Source organism: Mobula hypostoma, chromosome 8 (genome assembly GCF_963921235.1).
Source record: "Mobula hypostoma chromosome 8, sMobHyp1.1, whole genome shotgun sequence".
NCBI classification, from domain to species: Eukaryota; Metazoa; Chordata; class Chondrichthyes; order Myliobatiformes; family Myliobatidae; genus Mobula; species Mobula hypostoma.
Window position 1 is genome coordinate 23,664,993 of NC_086104.1, and position 17,135 is coordinate 23,682,127.

Sequence of the window (17,135 nt, forward strand, 5' to 3'; positions counted from 1 at the left end):
ACTTATTCCAATCCACTCTTCCTAGATCCTTTCTCATTTCCACAAAATTGGCTCTTCTCCAATTTAGAACCTTAACTCGAGGACCAAACCTATCCTTATCCAGAATTAACTTGAAACTAATGACATTATGGTCATTGGACCCAAAATGTTCGCCTACACATACTTCTGTCACCTGACCTGTCTGGTTCCCTAATAGAAGATCAAGTATTGCATCCTCTCTCATTGGTAGCTCTATATATTGATTTAGAAAACTTTCCTGAACACATGTGACAAACTCCAAACCATCTAGCCCCTTTACAGTGTGGGAGTCCCAGTCAATTTGTGGAAAGTTAAAATCCCCTACTGTTACAACTTTCTGTTTCTTACATCGGTCTGCTATCTCTCCACAGATTTGCTCCTCCAATTCTCTCTGACTATTGGGCGGTCTATAATACAACCCTATTAGTGTGACCACACCTTTTTTATTCCTCAGCTCCACCCATATGGCCTCTGTAGACGAGCCCTCCAGGCTGTCCTGCCTATGCACAGCTGTGATATTCTCCCTGACTAGTAATGCCACTCCTCCCCCTTTCATCCCTCCCCCTCTATCATGTCTGAAACAACGGAACCCCGGAACATTAAGCTGCTAGTTCTGCCCTTCCTGTAACCAAGTCTCAGTAATAGCAATAATGTCATAATCCCACATGCCTAAGATCATCTCCCTTACCTACAATACTCCTTGCATTGAAATAGATGCACCTGAGAACATTTCTATGTCGTACAAACCTTTGATTTCTGTCTATACTTGCAGTCCTCGCATGACCTTTGTCCTCCTCCAACTCACCATCTGCTCGAACACTCTGGTTCCCCTCCCCCTACAAATCTAGTTTAAACCCCCCGGAGCAGCACTAGTAAACCTACCCACAAGGATGTTAGTCCTCCTCCAGTTCAGGTGCAAACCGTCCCATCAGAACAGGTCCCACCTTCCCTGGAACAAAGCCTAATTGTCCAGAAACATGTGAGGCCCTCCCTCCTGCACCATCTCCTTAGCTACGTACTCAGCTGCACAGTGGCATATCTAAGGTATGGCAGGTATGGCATGTTCCCTGGATGCCACTTGAAGGGGGGCGCCACTGAGCAGTTTCTATTAAAGTCAGACAAGCCATCCTCAGATAGTGAAAAAAGAATTTTCTTCAGATGTATGATCTGTCTTTGATTATCACGGGTGAGAAGCACTAGGATGGCCTTATTTCAGAGCATTGTGTAAGAAGACCATGAAATGTTTCTTCACCAAGTAGAAGGAAAGTGGAGCTGAAGGATGGAAGAGACGAAAGTTGGAGGCGGAGGAAGCCAAGAAGTCGAGCAAGTTCTTCATGCCCTTCTTTGAAAAGTCTGGAACAGGTAGTTTGACACGTTCCATGGAGTTGCCTGCACCTGATACAAGTTTGTTAGAATCCAAAGGTGGATCAAGTACAAATGCGTCACAAGCCGAGGAGGAGGTCAAGTCAGATAAATCTGAGTATGACGAGATTAAGAGTGAGGCTGCAACAGAGAACGTGGACATGACAGGAGGGGAAGACGATGGTGGTGGTGTGATGTTGAGTTTATTGACGAGATTTTGCCTGACAAGATTGAACCTGACGACACTGAACCTAGTGAACTGGATGGTGTCGAAGAGCCTCGAACTGTCATACCAGAGGTGATTAAACAGCATGACATTGGACTTCTGAAGTTCATCAAGGATACTGGAAAAGCAATTCTGCCTGACGTGTTGAGAGCAGAAGTAATAAAGTTGGGTCCGAAGTATTTTCAGAACAGTGAGGGGCCTTTCCTACCAACAAATAACCGCTCAATGAACAAAACTTGGTTCAAGAGGAAATTGGGAAATGGTCATGGTGAGGAAGTGACTCGCTCATGGCTGGTCTATTCCCTTTCTAAAAAGTCTGCATTTTGTATTTGTTGTCTTCTCTATTCCCGGTCAGACCATCAATCCTCATTGGAGCAGGAAAGTGGCAAGAATCATCGGGAATGCTTCACACAGTGGAAAGAAATGGAAAGAAATTTAGCTGGGAACAGAGGAGTTATTGACGCGTTATTTCAGTCACAGATTGAGAAGGAAAAGCAGAAGTGGCGTGATATCTTGACGAGAATCCTTCACTGCATAAAATTCCTTGTGACTCAGAACCTGGCTTTGCGAGGACACAGGGAGTCACTTCAGCTAGACGATGACTCCAATGTGGGAAATTTCCTTGGCTTACTGAAACTACTGGCCATCTTTAACCCTGTCATAAAAAAACACCTCACTCATTTGGAAAATTATCCTGGATCCACGTCTTATCTTTCACTGGGTGTCCAGAACGAATTCATCCACATGATGGCATCCACTCTTCGCCAGAGTTTACTGAGAAGCATTCGTAAAGCCAAGTAGTATGGTCTCATGTTTGATTCGACTCCTGATCAGGCACACAATGAGCAGTTGTCAGAAGTCGTGAGGTATGCGGAAGTTGATTTTGAGAGGAAAACAGTCCATGTTAGAGAGTCCTTCCTTGGTTTTATCCACATAAGCCAGAAGGATGCTGAGAGCTTGGTTGAAGACATCTTGAAACAGCTAGAAAGGATGAAATGGAGCTACAAGATTGTCGGTCACAGTGCTATGACAACGCTGCTGTGATGGCTGGGCACAGAAGTGGTGTTCATCAAAGAATAAATGAGAAAAACAACCTGGCGGTGTTTGTGAATTGCGACAATCCGTCACTCAACTTGGTGGGTGTACATGCAGCCAAGCAAGATACAATGATGGTCACGTTTTTTGGAATCATCAAAGCTCTCTACGTGTTTTTCTCTTGTTCAACACAGCGCTGGGAAAAACTCAAAAACACTGCGCCTGTGGTTGTTAAGTTGGAGTCTGAAACCAGGTGGAGTGGAAGGACGGAAGCAGTGAAGCCCGTCAACAAGTACCTTGAGGAGATACTTCAAGTTCTCCAGGACATGGAAGACAATGAAAACGAGACCAGTGAAACAAGAAGTGATGCAAGGCAGCTGTACAACCGCATGTTGAGTTACGATTTTCTGATTTTGCTGGGATTTTGGAACAAAGTACTCATTTGCATTGACCGTATTCAAAAGAGGCAGCAGGATCCCAGCATGAACTTCCACGATGCTGCCCTGGATTTGAAAGCCCCCTGAGATCATTTTTATGTTGAAAGAGAAGTGTTGGTCAGTGAGTCACTCGAAGAAGGAGTTGATCTCTGTCAAGAATGGAATATTGAAGTTGAAAGACGTCAGAGACAAAAGAAACAAGTGGCTGATGAGAACTCAAGAAATGCTGGGTTAACAGCTAAGGAGGAAATGGAAAGAGTCATGAACAGAACACTCGACCGCCTTCACAGAGAAATTGACAAAGGTTCACTCATTTGCATGACACCGCCGCCAAGTTTGGGTTCCTCCTCAATGTCAAGGGACTGTGTTACGGCGCCAACAGTAACGACCTAAAAAAGAAGTGCGAATATTTAGGTGAATTGTACAGCTCTGATGTTGGTGGACAGCAACTATATGAAGAAATTTTGGATGGCAGAATGTTGCTATCAAGGCAGGTCAACATGAAAATATCAAGACCTGAAGAGTTCTTGAATTTATTGTTCAGTATGGAGATGAGAGCGTCCTCCCCAATCTTCGCATTGCTATTCAGATAATGCTAGCCATCGCAGTTTCCATCACCAGCTGTGAGAGATCATTCAGCAAGTTAAAAATAATACTTTCGTATTTGAGAGCCTCCATGGGTCAATGCAGACTCTGTGATCGTGCTCTGCTGAGTGTAGAAAGAGAAGAAACTGAAAAAACTGACTTTGATCACAACATAGACCAATTTGCATCAGTGAAAGCAAGGAAGGTGGTTATAATTTTCATGTAGTGCCATAATTTGTTAATCAAAAGATTAACGAGCTTGACTTGTATTTTTGAGCTGATATTACGGTAAGTTATCAAAAGATGGGTGTCAGATGTTTGGACAGGGGTGCAATTTCAGTGCTTGCCATAGGCGCTATTTTCCATATACATGCCCCTGCAGATGTATTATCTTCCTATTTCTAGCCTCACCAGCACGTGGCATGGGTAGCAATCCTGCAATTGCAATTGCACCTAACTCCCTAAACTCTCTTTGCAGGACCTCCTCCTTCTTCCTATTCACGTCATTGGTCCCTGCATGGACCATGACATCTGGCTGCTCACCTTCCCTCCTGAGAATACCAAGAACTCGATCCGAGATATCATGGACCCTGGCACCAGGGAGGCCTCAGACCATCCGGGATTCTCAATCTCTCCCACAGAAACTCTTATCTGTCCCTTAACTATTGAATTTCCTATCACTACTGCTCTCCTCTTTTCCCTCCTTCCTTTCTGAGTTGAGGGTCCAGTCTCGCTGCCAGAGACCCGACCACTGCAACTTGTCCCTGGTTGGTTGACCCCACCAACAGTATCCAAAATGGTATAATATGTCAGAATAACTTAGGCTCTACGGTTTCACAACAAGGTAAGTGATGGGTAGACTTAATGGAAGTATATACAGTACTAAATAGCCAGAAAATATATGAGACTGCATTGAATTATGTATATTAAAAGTAACCAAAGAACACAGATACAAACTGGCAAAAGACATGTTAGTTACAGATACAAACTGATCACTGTGCATTAGCAGGCCGGGTCTTTATGTGCTGCTATTGTGACTCCTGTCTCCCCTTCCCCCACCACCACTCTGCAACCCCATCTCCCTCAGATCCCACCATCAACTCCTGGGCCCTCAGAGGCTCCATCTTCCTCTCACCCCAACCCTCCCCTCTCCATTCACACCCCCAGCCTCCCCCCTCCCGCCTCTGATCCCAGCTCTCATCCATGCCGGGTCTTTACCATCCCCTCCGACCTTCAACTGTCGGAGGCAGAACGCTCTGTCCTCAGTAAGGGCCTCACCTTTATCCCCCTTCGCCCACACCTCAGCGAGTTCCGTGTTCGCCATGATGCGGAACTTTTCTTCCGCTGTCTCCATCTCCGAGCCTACTTCTTCGGCAAAGACTCTTCCACCCCCACCGATGACCCCTTCTCCCATCTTCAACCCTCCTCTTCTTCATGGACACCCCGCTCTGGTCGTCTGCCTGCTCTGGATCTCTTTATTGCTAACTGCCAACGGGACATCAACCGTCTCGACTTCACCGCACCTTGTCCCCATTCCAACCTCACTCCTTTGGAACACTCTGCTCTCCACTCCCTCCGCACTAATCCTAACCTTATTATTAAACCCGCCGATAAGGGGGGTGCTGTTGTAGTCTGGCGTACTGACCTCTACCTTGCCGAGGCACAGCGACAACTCGCGGATACCTCTTCTTATTTACCCCTCGATCGTGACCCCACTAAGGAGCACCAGGCCATTGTCTCCCACACCATCACCGACTTTATCCGCTCAGGGGATCCCCCATCCACTGCTACCAACCTTATAGTTCCCACACCTTGCACTTCCCGTTTCTACCTCCTACCCAAGATCCACAAACCTGCCTGTCCTGACCGACCTATTGTCTCAGCTTGCTCCTGCCCCACCGAACTCGTTTCTGCATACCTCGACACGGTTTTATCCCCCCTTGTTCAATCCCTTCCGACCTATGTTCGTGACACTTCTCACGCTCTTAAACTTTTCGATGATTTTAAGTTCCCTGGCCCCCACCGCTTTATTTTCACCATGGATGTCCAGTCCCTATATACTTCCATCCCCCATCAGGAAGGTCTCAAAGCTCTCCGCTTCTTTTTGGATTCCAGACCTAATCAGTTCCCCTCTACCACCACTCTGCTCCGTCTAGCGGAATTAGTCCTTACTCTTAATAATTTCTCCTTTGGCTCCTCCCACTTCCTCCAAACTAAAAGTGTAGCTATGGGCACCCGTATGGGTCCTAGCTATGCCTGCCTTTTTGTTGGCTTTGTGGAACAATCTATGTTCCGTGCCTATTCTGGTATCTGTTCCCCCACTTTTCCTTCGCTACATCGACGACTGCATTGGCGCTGCTTCCTGCACGCATGCAGAACTCGTTGACTTTATTAACTTTGCCTCCAACTTTCACCCTGCCCTCAAGTTTACCTGGTCCATTTCCGACACCTCCCTCCCCTCTCTAGATCTTTCTGTCTCTGTCTCTGGAGACAGCTTATCCACTGATGTCTACTATAAGCCTACTGACTCTCACAGCTATCTGGACTATTCCTCTTCCCACCCTGTCTCTTGCAAAAAAGCCATCCCCTTCTCGCAATTCCTCCGTCTCCGCCGCATCTGCTCTCAGGATGAGGCTTTTCATTCTCGGACGAGGGAGATGTCTTCCTTTTTTTAAAGAAAGGGGCTTCCCTTCCTCCACTATCAACTGTGCTCTTAAACGCATCTCCCCCATTTCACGTACATCTGCTCTCACTCCATCCTCCCGCCACCCCACTAGGAATAGGGTTCCCCTGGTCCTCACCTACCACCCCACCAGCCTCTGGGTCCAACATATTATTCTCCGTAACTTCCGCCACCTCCAACGGGATCCCACCACTAAGCACATCTTTCCCTCCCCGCCTCTCTCTGCATTCCGCAGGGATCGCTCCCTACGCAACTCCCTTGTCCATTCATCCCCCCCATCCCTCCCCACTGATCTCCCTCCTGGCACTTATCCGTGTAAGCGGAACAAGTGCGACACATGCCCTTACACTTCCTCCCTTACCACCATTCAGGGCCCCAAACTGTCCTTCCAGGTGAGGCAACACTTCACCTGTGAGTCGGCTGGGGTGATATACTGCGTCCGATGCTCCCGATGTGGCCTTTGATAAATTGGCGAGACCCGACGCAGACTGGGAGACCGCTTTGCTGAACATCTACGCTCTGTCCGCCAGAGAAAGCAGGATCTCCCAGTGGCCACATATTTTAATTCCACATCCCATTCCCATTCTGACATGACTATCCACGGCCTCCTCTACGGTAAAGATGAAGCCACACTCAGGTTGGAGGAACAACACCTTATATTCCGTCTGGGTAGCCTCCAACCTGATGGCATGAATATCGACTTCTCTAACTTCCGCTAATGCCCCACCTCCCCCTCGTACCCCATCTGTTACTTATTTTTATACACACATTCTTTCTCTCACTCTCCTTTTTCTCCCTCTGTCCCTCTGAATATACCCCTTGCCCATCCTCTGGGTCCCCCCCCCTTGTCTTTCTTCCCGGACCTCCTGTCCCATGATCCTCTCGTATCCCCTTTTGCCTATCACCTGTCCAGCTCTTGGCTCCATCCCTCCCCCTCCTGTCTTCTCCTATCATTTTGGATCTCCCTCTCCCCCTCCAACTTTCAAATCCCTGACTCACTCTTCCTTCAGTTAGTCCTGACGAAGGGTCTCGGCCTGAAACGTCGACTGCACCTCTTCCTAGAGATGCTGCCTGACCTCCTGAGTTAACCAGCAACTTTTATGTGTGTTACTGTGCATTAGCTGCCAGGATTCAACAATGTGGACCTCTTTCATGAAAGCTGTTAGATGTTATGATGCATTTCCACCCAAAGCTGAGCCAGAACCCTATCTTTGCTCAGTAAATCCAGGTCAACTAACTTTTCGGTTACAGAGTATTGGAATTTCCTCAGGCTTGCTTCCAGACAATAATCATAAATTTACATTTAAATGGGTTTCCCATGTCCCTTCTGGCAATGTTGAAACCCAGAAATGGGGTATTTTCAAGCATATGTGAGGATACCAATTTTCTAAACTTTTTTTAATAATCCCCTGCAAATAACAAATCAACCTGACTATTTATGAATATGTGTTTTATTTTGCAATTCTCAGTTTGATGTTTATGTTACACCTCTTGGTAGCTGCTGTGACAACTCGGGTAAAAATTATAAGGTTTGTCTTGACATACTTTTGTTGCTTTGAAGTGCACAAGTTCCCTTTATATTTTTGTTAGAGAACTTTATTGTAAATCAAAGTTCAGAGAAATTTATTATCAAAGTACATATATGTCACCATTTACAACCCTGAGATTCATTTTCTTGCAGGCATACTCAGTAAATCTGTAATAGAATAATAACCACACTGAACCAACTTGGGTGGTCAAGACTACAAGCTGTGCAAATACAAAAAGAAAGAAATAATAAGAAGAAATAATTAAGCAATAAATATCAAGAACATGAGATAAAGAGGCTCTGAAAATGGGTCCCTCGGTTGTGGTAACATCTCAATGATGGGGCAAGTCAGGTTGAATCCTTCCTCGTGTTCTTAAAAGGGGCAACTGTAACCACGAAATGAATTAACTGACAAATAATATACTCAAAAATAATCTTTTTTTTTAGCAATCTTGAAGAAGATTTCCTCTACATGGCTTATGCTGACATTATGGCAAAGGTAATATTTGAATAAATATTCAACATTGCATTTCTGTGATAAATTTATTCAATCCTGAGGTAGAAGAATGTTTTCTTTTGGAAGTGATTTAGTCAGATGAGCAAAGTAGCTTGAAATAGGGGAGGTCAAAAAATTTGGGTTAAGAATTCTAGTTATAGCTCTCATGTGGTTGTAAATTGAATCACATTTCATCGGATATTTCAATGTTCTATTATTGCAGAGTTGTCATGTAGAAGAAGATGAGGATGGTGAGGAAGAAGTTAAAACCTTTGAAGTAAGATTAATCTCTCAACTGATACATACAAGTCTATTATTCATTGCTTTCATGTCTAAAACTAATTATTTTTTGTAGATATCTTTGCTTTATACAAGGCACTGTGAGCTTTCTCCTTTGAAATGGCTGCACATTTTAAGTTCGACATAATGTTCAATTCTAACACAGTTAATCAATTACAAATAGTGTGGGTCGCATTTCTGTTTGGCAACTCAATGTCTATGTGTAGAACAACAGGCCATGAAGATAAACAAATACCTTCTCAATAAAGAAAATGCTATCATTCAAAGCTCAAAGTAAATTTATATTCAAAGTATGTATGTGTCACACCATATACTACTCTGAAATAGGTTGCTCTTTAAATTAGATTACATCATTGCGGATTCTGAGATCTTTCACACCGTTACATTCTTTTGAAGATAAATTGATCACCATTTAGGGTGTATGTGGTAACAAGAGTCAGTCAGAGAGCTAGAGAGCAAATCAGTTATTGAATCACTGAAAAGATGTAATCTAATAGCGTGCTCAGTAGAAGTATGCATGGTTTCGATTATTGTTAGAAAGTGACTGTAATCCAGCTCTTAATTTGTTGCGTTTAATGTTGTACTGCGCTTTTTTTGAACCATAATGGGTGGATCTCAAAACTGGATAAAAGATCCAATAGTGATTTTTTTTTCTTTTTGGAATACCAACAATTTTTTAAATTTGGTATACAATATTTTATGAATCTAGTCCTTTTCATATATCCTGAGAAAAGCTTATTAAATGGAGTAGTTCGATTGTTTGATTGGCACTCATTCCACAATGCCTTAATAGTGCTCTCACGATTTACAGAATAAACCTTCAGTCCATTCACAACACCCAACAGCTCCTGAACAGTCAAGACATAAAGAAAAAGGAATCGATAGAAACAATCCTCTCAACAAAAACTAGAATAAAGCATGAAATAATCTAAGTTTCTGGAGATATTGTTTCAGAATTCCCTATTAATAACAGTGAGGCTAATGCCTTTCGCTGTTCTATACTGGCCATTTACACAGCAACTTCAGCTGACGGAAGTCATGATGTTAGCTGTGTTGAAATAGAAGATATAGTCCAATTGCACTGTTTGGAAGTTTGTGCATTGTTCAGTGGGGAATTCCTGTATTTGTGCAAATGATATGAAATAATCATCTGTATAAATTAGTTCTTCCTCATGTCATTCCAGGAACCTTTTTAATGTTGTGATATGTAAATTAATCTTTCTGGCACTAAAAATGAATGAATTATCAATGCAGAACTCAGCTTTCAATCGGTGGAGATCGTTTCTTTATTTAAATTGCTTTTCATTATTTATTTCTACCTCTTTTTCATCTTTCTTTCTTCATCCCTCAATATTTCACTGTCTGCACCTGATCTTGTGTTTAATTCATTACCCCCGTTACAAAAAAAATGTATATAGTTTATTTCACAGTCAGCTTATCTGTTTCTGGAGATCTACAGTTGCTTTTATGGTTTACCTGGCTTACCAATGCCTTTTGGAGGACATTGTAGTGTCTCTGTTTTCCATTTCCACCAACTTGCAGTGCAAGATCTCATTGATAGTATAGTAGTGTAGTGGTTAAGGTACTGAGCTGGCAGTCAGAATTCTGGACTACTGGTCAAGAGAGATGAGTTTGAATCACAGCATGGCATCTAGAGAATGTAATTTCAAGCAATTTAACTAAAACCCAGATTATTTTATTTTTTAAAAAGCTACAAAACAACTCGGTTGCCATGGAAGTCCTTCTGGCATACCATTGTCCTTCAATCATTTGGCCTGTATATCAACAAGAGTAGGGATGACCAACATGCCTGCTCCACTTTGTTTTAAGGTCGTGGCTGGCCTGTTATCTCAGCATCAGTTTCCTGTGCTAATCTCATGTCCCTTGCTTCTGTTAAAATCCAAAAACCTATCATTGAGCCTCCACTGATCTCTTGGGTTGTGAGTTCCAAAGATTCACCACCCTCTGAATGAAGGAAATATCTGTGATAAAGACCAGCTCCAACTTTGAGACAGTAATTCTGGGTCCTAGACACTCTAGCCAGGAGAAATGTCATTTCCACATTTTTCCATGTTTCATATGTGACTCCATATCCATCAAAGTAGTTGACTCATCTCAGGGGCAAGTAGGAGCGATATTACATCCTCACAGTTAATACAATGCCCACAATAGGTCAACGAGGGAGGAAAATAAAGAACACTCTTGGCTCGAAACGTCGACTGTACCTCTTCCTATAGATGCAAACAACAGGAATTCTGCAGATGCTGGAAATTCAAGCAACATACATCAAAGTTGCTGGTGAACGCAGCAGGCCAAGCAGCATCTATAGGAAGAGGCGCAGTCGACGTTTCAGGCCGAGACCCTTCATCAGGACCAACTGAAGGAAGAGTGAGTAAGGGATTTGAAAGCTGGAGGGGGAGGGGGAGATGCAAAATGATAGGAGAAGACAGGAGGGGGAGGGATAGAGCCGAGAGCTGGACAGGTGATAGGCAAAAGGGGCTACGAGAGGATCATGGGACAGGAGGCCTAGGGAGAAAGATGGGGGGGGGTGACCCAGAGGATGGGCAAGAGGTATATTCAGAGGGACAGAGGGAGAAAAAGGAGAGTGAGAGAAAGAATGTGTGCATAAAAATGAGTAACAGCTGGGGTACGAGGGGGAGGTGGGGCCTAGCGGAAGTTAGAGAAGTCAGTGTTCATGCCATCAGGTTGGAGGCTACCCAGACGGAATATAAGGTGTTGTTCCTCCAACCTGAGTGTGGCTTCATCTTTACAGTAGAGGAGGCCGTGGATAGACATGTCAGAATGGGAATGGGATGTGGAATTAAAATGTGTGGCCACTGGGAGATCCTGCTTTCTCTGGCGGACAGAGCGTAGATGTTCAGCAAAGCGGTCTCCCAGAGAAAGCAGGATCTCCCAGTGGCCACACATTTTAATTCCACATCCCATTCCCATTCTGACATGTCTATCCACGGCCTCCTCTACTGTAAAGATGAAGCCACACTCAGGTTGGAGGAACAACACCTTATATTCCGTCTGGGTAGCCTCCAACCTGATGGCATGAACATTGACTTCTCTAACTTCCGCTAGGCTCCACCTCCCCCTCGTACCCCAGCTGTTACTCATTTTTATGCACACATTCTTTCTCTCACTCTCCTTTTTCTCCCTCTGTCCCTCTGAATATACCTCTTGCCCATCCTCTGGGTCACCCCCCCCCGTCTTTCTCCCTCGGCCTCCTGTCCCATGATCCTCTCGTATCCCCTTTTGCCTATCACCTGTCCAGCTCTCGGCTCTATCCCTCCCCCTCCTGTCTTCTCCTATCATTTTGCATCTCCCCCTCCCCCTCCAGCTTTCAAATCCCTTACTCACTCTTCCTTCAGTTAGTCCTGACGAAGGGTCTCGGCCTGAAACATCGACTGCGCCTCTTCCTATAGATGCTGCTTGGCCTGCTGCGTTCACCAGCAACTTTGATGTATGTTGCTCTTCCTATAGATGCTGCCTGGCCTGCTGCGTTCACTGGCATTTTTTGTGTGTGTTGCCAACGCTTAATTTATAGCAAGTAGCTTTTGATGACTAGTTATAGGAACTCTGAAGTGTTAATTGGTGGCCTTTTTTATTTAGATTAATGAAGTAGTTTCCATGCATAAATTAAAAACAATGTTATGAGTTTTAACTATTTACCCTGGAGAAATATTTTATGGAAATATCCCATGCTATATGCCATCAGTCCCTCTCCTCAACAAACTGTTTGTACAGCACCTTATTTCCAAGCTGTTTTCCAGAGATTTCACAGTTGGGGAACTTGGGTCAGGTATGGAGAGCCCTCTTGTGTGAAGTAAAATAAAATCAAGGAAGAGAGATTACATAAAATGCAAAATCCACCCATGAAGGCTACAAAAGAAATGCTGCAGCTTTAATAAAAACAAAGATTACTTTGCTTTAACAAAAACAAAGAATTTTTGTTTTCTTCACTGTGTGGCTACAAAGGAAGGAGTTGAAAATGAAGGCAAAACTATCAGATATTGGCATGGCTAAGTGAAGTAAGGCTGCATTGTTTTAATTTACGCTCCCATTTTAGACATCACCATTTTCTTCCAGACTTAAGAGTTCTTGCACTCCATGGAAATGACAAAAACTGATCGATTTTGTTTTTGCAGCGTGGTATAATCAAAGATTTGCGAAACAAATTTGGCAGCTTCTGGGAAACATCTCTGGTAAAACCAAAAAAAAAGAAAAGAAAGCAAACAAAAAAACACTAATTGTTCTGTGTTAGTGTCATCTACTGTTTTACAAATTTTCATTTAGTTTCCAGTTCATTACCTTGTTCATTTGTGCCATTGCTTTTTTTTCGTAGCCCCTTTCCTATCAAAGCCTCCCTTATCTTTAACCTCTTCCATTTGAACATTTGGTTGTTCCAATGTGTTCCCGAATGGATTTGGGAGAACATAAAGGCAGCAAAGACAACTTCATTAGGGCTGCTCTTCTGCTGCTGCTGCTGCTTTTTGCTGCTTCGCTGCTGCTGTCCATAAGTCACCCATCTCTGAAATTCTTTTTGTCTGGACATGATGTAGATCTAATTGTTTCATGCCCCATTTTCTCAGCTTTGAGCTGCACCATTGAACACTCAATACTGTTTGCAGGGCTCTAAACTGTCTTCTGTTGGTCCCTCTTGTTCCATCCAAGCTGTGGTATCCTCCTTTTTCAGTTGACTTGCAAGGTTTAATTCCTCAGGAGTTTGGACTTACTAAGGCATGCTTAATCGTGTGGGTTTTGTCAGGCCTATTTCGAAGGCAAGCTGTTGAAAGGAGTTGTTCCGATGTTCCTAAACAGAATCTGTAGTTGGAGTACTCCTGTGTGTGCTTCATTGGTTGTGTTCCAGTATAAAGATAGTTTCCAATCACATCCTTAATAACTTTGTCAGCATCTTGCAATGTTGGACTGTACACAGATACCAGAAAAGTTAAAATTACAATGTCAGGCGTCCAATGTGCCCAGTCTGAGAAGTTAGCTTGGAGCCCAAGGTTTAAAAACAGAAAAGTGTTCTTGTCAGAGAACAGAAATGTTTAATTTTCCCCCATTCAATTGCTCGGCATCTCTGTTTAGGAGAAGACAATGGTGAAGCAGAAGCTTCTGTATCAACAAGCAAGACTTGATGATGGAGGTGCTGCTGAGATGGTGCTGCAGATGAAGTACCAAGTCATGGTCACCTCATACTCAAACTGGAGATAACAGCATTCTAGTGATAAAAGTTAACCTATAAAATAGCCAGGTTCAACCTGTTGCAGAAAAAATGAGAAGCTTCTAGAAAATACAGCATCAGCTGCCAAAAATTTGCTCAACAATTACACATATGTTATGTGATTATATAACAATTATGAACAAACACAGGAAAGTTAAACTTTAAGAAAATTTTGGAAGAATAACAATTCTATACCCTAATCCTGCAATGACTGTGGGATGTGGGAAATGCTTACTACAATTGCATTTGTCTTTACCTTGAAGATGGACATGGCTACTGTGCCTCTAAAGTCATCTAAAGTTACATCTTCCTGCTCATGGACATGGGGAATCAGATGGTGAATTTGTGACTCGAGTTTGAAAGTTTCTGTTTCCAAGAACTTACTGTCAATCAGTTGGCCTTTATAACTTCTTGACAGGTGTGCCATCAAGACAGAGTGAATAATTCCCTGAGGAATGGAGTCAAAGGTGCTAATATCACAGCTGAGTTCCTTCCAGTGGACCTTGACTCCCTTTCTGTCCTTGATAAATTGCCTGTCATTCTTGGCTCAGTGAGAAGTGCTTTGACTCCTTGGGTGCATATGGCCTTAACGACACTGAATGACCCAAGCACGTTATAGCTGTCCTGGCCTCTTCTCACCGCTCATCTATTTGTTAGATCATGGGTTTTCTTTCAGACTTCAGTCCTCACATGTCTGAAGAACTGTTCCTTTTTTCCCTTGAAGAATCATGGTGTTGCAATCCAGAAACTTATTGCATTTGCAGTTAATATCTCTGGTTATTTTCAACAACCTGTCCTGATATTTTCTGCTGGAGGACCTGAAATCTCTTCATAGATGATAGTTATATTGGATTAATTTGTTGGAATTTTTATTTTACTTAGAAGTACAGTGTCCATTGAGCCATAGTACCTAGCAACCCGCTGATTTCATCATCACCATTATGTGCCATGTTGTAAGATGTAGACAATTGTAGTCTTTCCATGGCCATGGCTGTACTTGGAAATTTTTTCTACAGAAGTGGTTTGCTATTGCCTTCTTGTGGGAAGTGTCTTTACAAGATGGTGATCACAGCCATTATAAATACCTTACAGAGATTGTCTGCCTGGCGTCAGTGGGCACATTACCAGGACTTGTGATATGCACCAACTGCTCATACGACCATCCACCACCTGCTCCCATGGCTTCACATGACCCAGATTGATGGGGGGGGGGCGGGTAAGCAGGTGCTACACCTTGTCCAAGAGTGACCTTCAGGCAAGTGGAGGGAAGGAGCGCCTTACACTTCCTTTGGTAGAGACGTATCTCCCCCCAACCCCACCTATTTAATCTTAGCCGAATCACAGGACAATTTATAATGACCAATTAACCAGTTTGTCTTTGGAATATGGGAGGAAATCAGAGCACCTGGAGGAAACCTATGTGCTCATGGGAAGGACGTACAAACCTCATACAGACTGTAGCGGTGTGCTACACACAGCGTTAGAATAACCACACGGAGTCGGTGAGTTAGAGTTGCGATGAAAGAGATTTATTCAAACTTCGCGGCCCGCTTTAAAGCCTTCCCGTTCCTCCCTCCCTGGGCGGGACTACTGTGGGGAATGCATATTCCCAGACCCTTTCTGCGCGCGGGATTCTCCCCCTGCTGGTGAAGATGGCCTGGCGCCCTTTTTGCTGCCAGCCCTCTGCCTGCGCGCGCTGTTTCGTGAGCCGGTTCGTGGGTGCCAGAAAGTGGGTCGCCACATAACCCCCCCCCAGAACCGGTGATACCTCCCCCAATGTCCACAGTCTGGATCAGCTTCTGTTTGGGAGGTCTGCCCCTGCGCCGCGGTGCCTGAGCCTGGACCGGTTGCGCCAAGTCCACATGGGCCGGTTTGAGTCGGTCCACCGTGAAAACCTCCTCTCTCCCCCCAATGTCCAGCACGAACGTGGACCCATTGTTCCTGATCACTTTAAACGGCCCCTCGTAGGGCCGCTGTAGCGGTGCCCGGTGTCCGCCCCGTCATACAAAAAGAAACTTACAGTTCTGCAGGTCTTTGGGTACGCAGGTCGGGCTCTGTCCGTGCTGTGAAGTGGGTATGGGGGCCAGGTTACCGAGCCTCTCCCGTAGTCTGTCCAGGACTGCTGTGGGTTCTTCCTCTTGCCCCCTTGGGGCTGGTATGAACTCTCCTGGGACGACCAGGGGCGCGCCGTACACCAACTCGGCCGACGAGGTGTGTAGATCCTCTTTGGGCGCCGTGCGGATTCCGAGCAGGACCCAGGGAAGTTCATCCGCCCAGTTAGGCCCCTCCAGGCGGGCCATGAGAGCCGATTTCAGGTGACGGTGGAAGCGCTCCACTAGTCCGTTCGACTGTGGGTGGTAGGCAGTTGTGTGGTGTAGCTGTGTTCCTAAAAGTCTGGCCATAGCCGACCACAGGCTGGAGGTGAACTGGGCGCCCCTGTCGGAGGTAATGTGGGCCGGTACCCCAAAGCGTGCTACCCAGGTTGCGATCAGTGCTCGGGCACAGGATTCAGAGGTGGTGTTGCTGAGCGGGACTGCCTCTGGCCATCTGGTGAACCGGTCTATCATAGTTAGGAGGTACCGCGCTCCTCGTGACACTGGCAGGGGCCCCACGATATCCACATGGATGTGGTCGAACCTCTGGCGAGTGGGTTCAAACTGCTGCAGCGGAGCCTTGGTGTGCCGCTGCACCTTGGCCGTTTGGCACTGCATACACGTTTTGGCCCATTCACTGACCTGTTTACGAAGTCCATGCCACACGAACCTGTTGGAGACCAGCCGGACAGTTGTCCTGATGGAGGGGTGCGCTAAGTTGTGAATGGATTCGAACACCCGCCGGCGCCAGGCTGCCGGGACGACGGGGCGGGGTTGGCTGGTAGCTACGTCACGTAGTAGGGTCCTCTCACCTGGGCCTACGGGGAGGTCTTGGAGCTGCAAACCGGAGACTGCAGTCCTGTAACTGGGGATCTCAGCGTCTGCCTGCTGTGCCTCTGCCAGTGCTGCATAGTCCACCCCCTGGGACAGGGGCTGTATGGTAGGTCTGGATAGTGCGTCCGCCACGACGTTGTCCTTTCCAGAGACATGCCGGATGTCCGTCGTGTACTCGGAGATGTAGGACAGATGTCGCTGCTGGCGGGACGACCAGGGGTCGGCCCTCTTAGTGAACGCAAAGGTAAGCAGTTTGTGGTCGGTGAACGCGGTGAAGGGCCTACCTTCTAAGAAGTACCTGA

General features: G+C 45.3%; 1 protein-coding gene across 1 annotated transcript in view; it reads left to right on the forward strand.

Annotated features, from left to right (window-relative positions):
- ryr2a (ryanodine receptor 2a (cardiac)) overlaps positions 1-17,135 on the forward strand; it is an 801,439-nt gene that overhangs the window by 658,388 nt on the left and 125,916 nt on the right. Inside the window, exons 76-77 of the mRNA XM_063055593.1 lie at positions 8,322-8,373; positions 8,594-8,647. Of these exons, the coding sequence (XP_062911663.1) occupies positions 8,322-8,373; positions 8,594-8,647 (106 nt within the window). The remainder of the gene's footprint in view (positions 1-8,321; positions 8,374-8,593; positions 8,648-17,135) is intronic.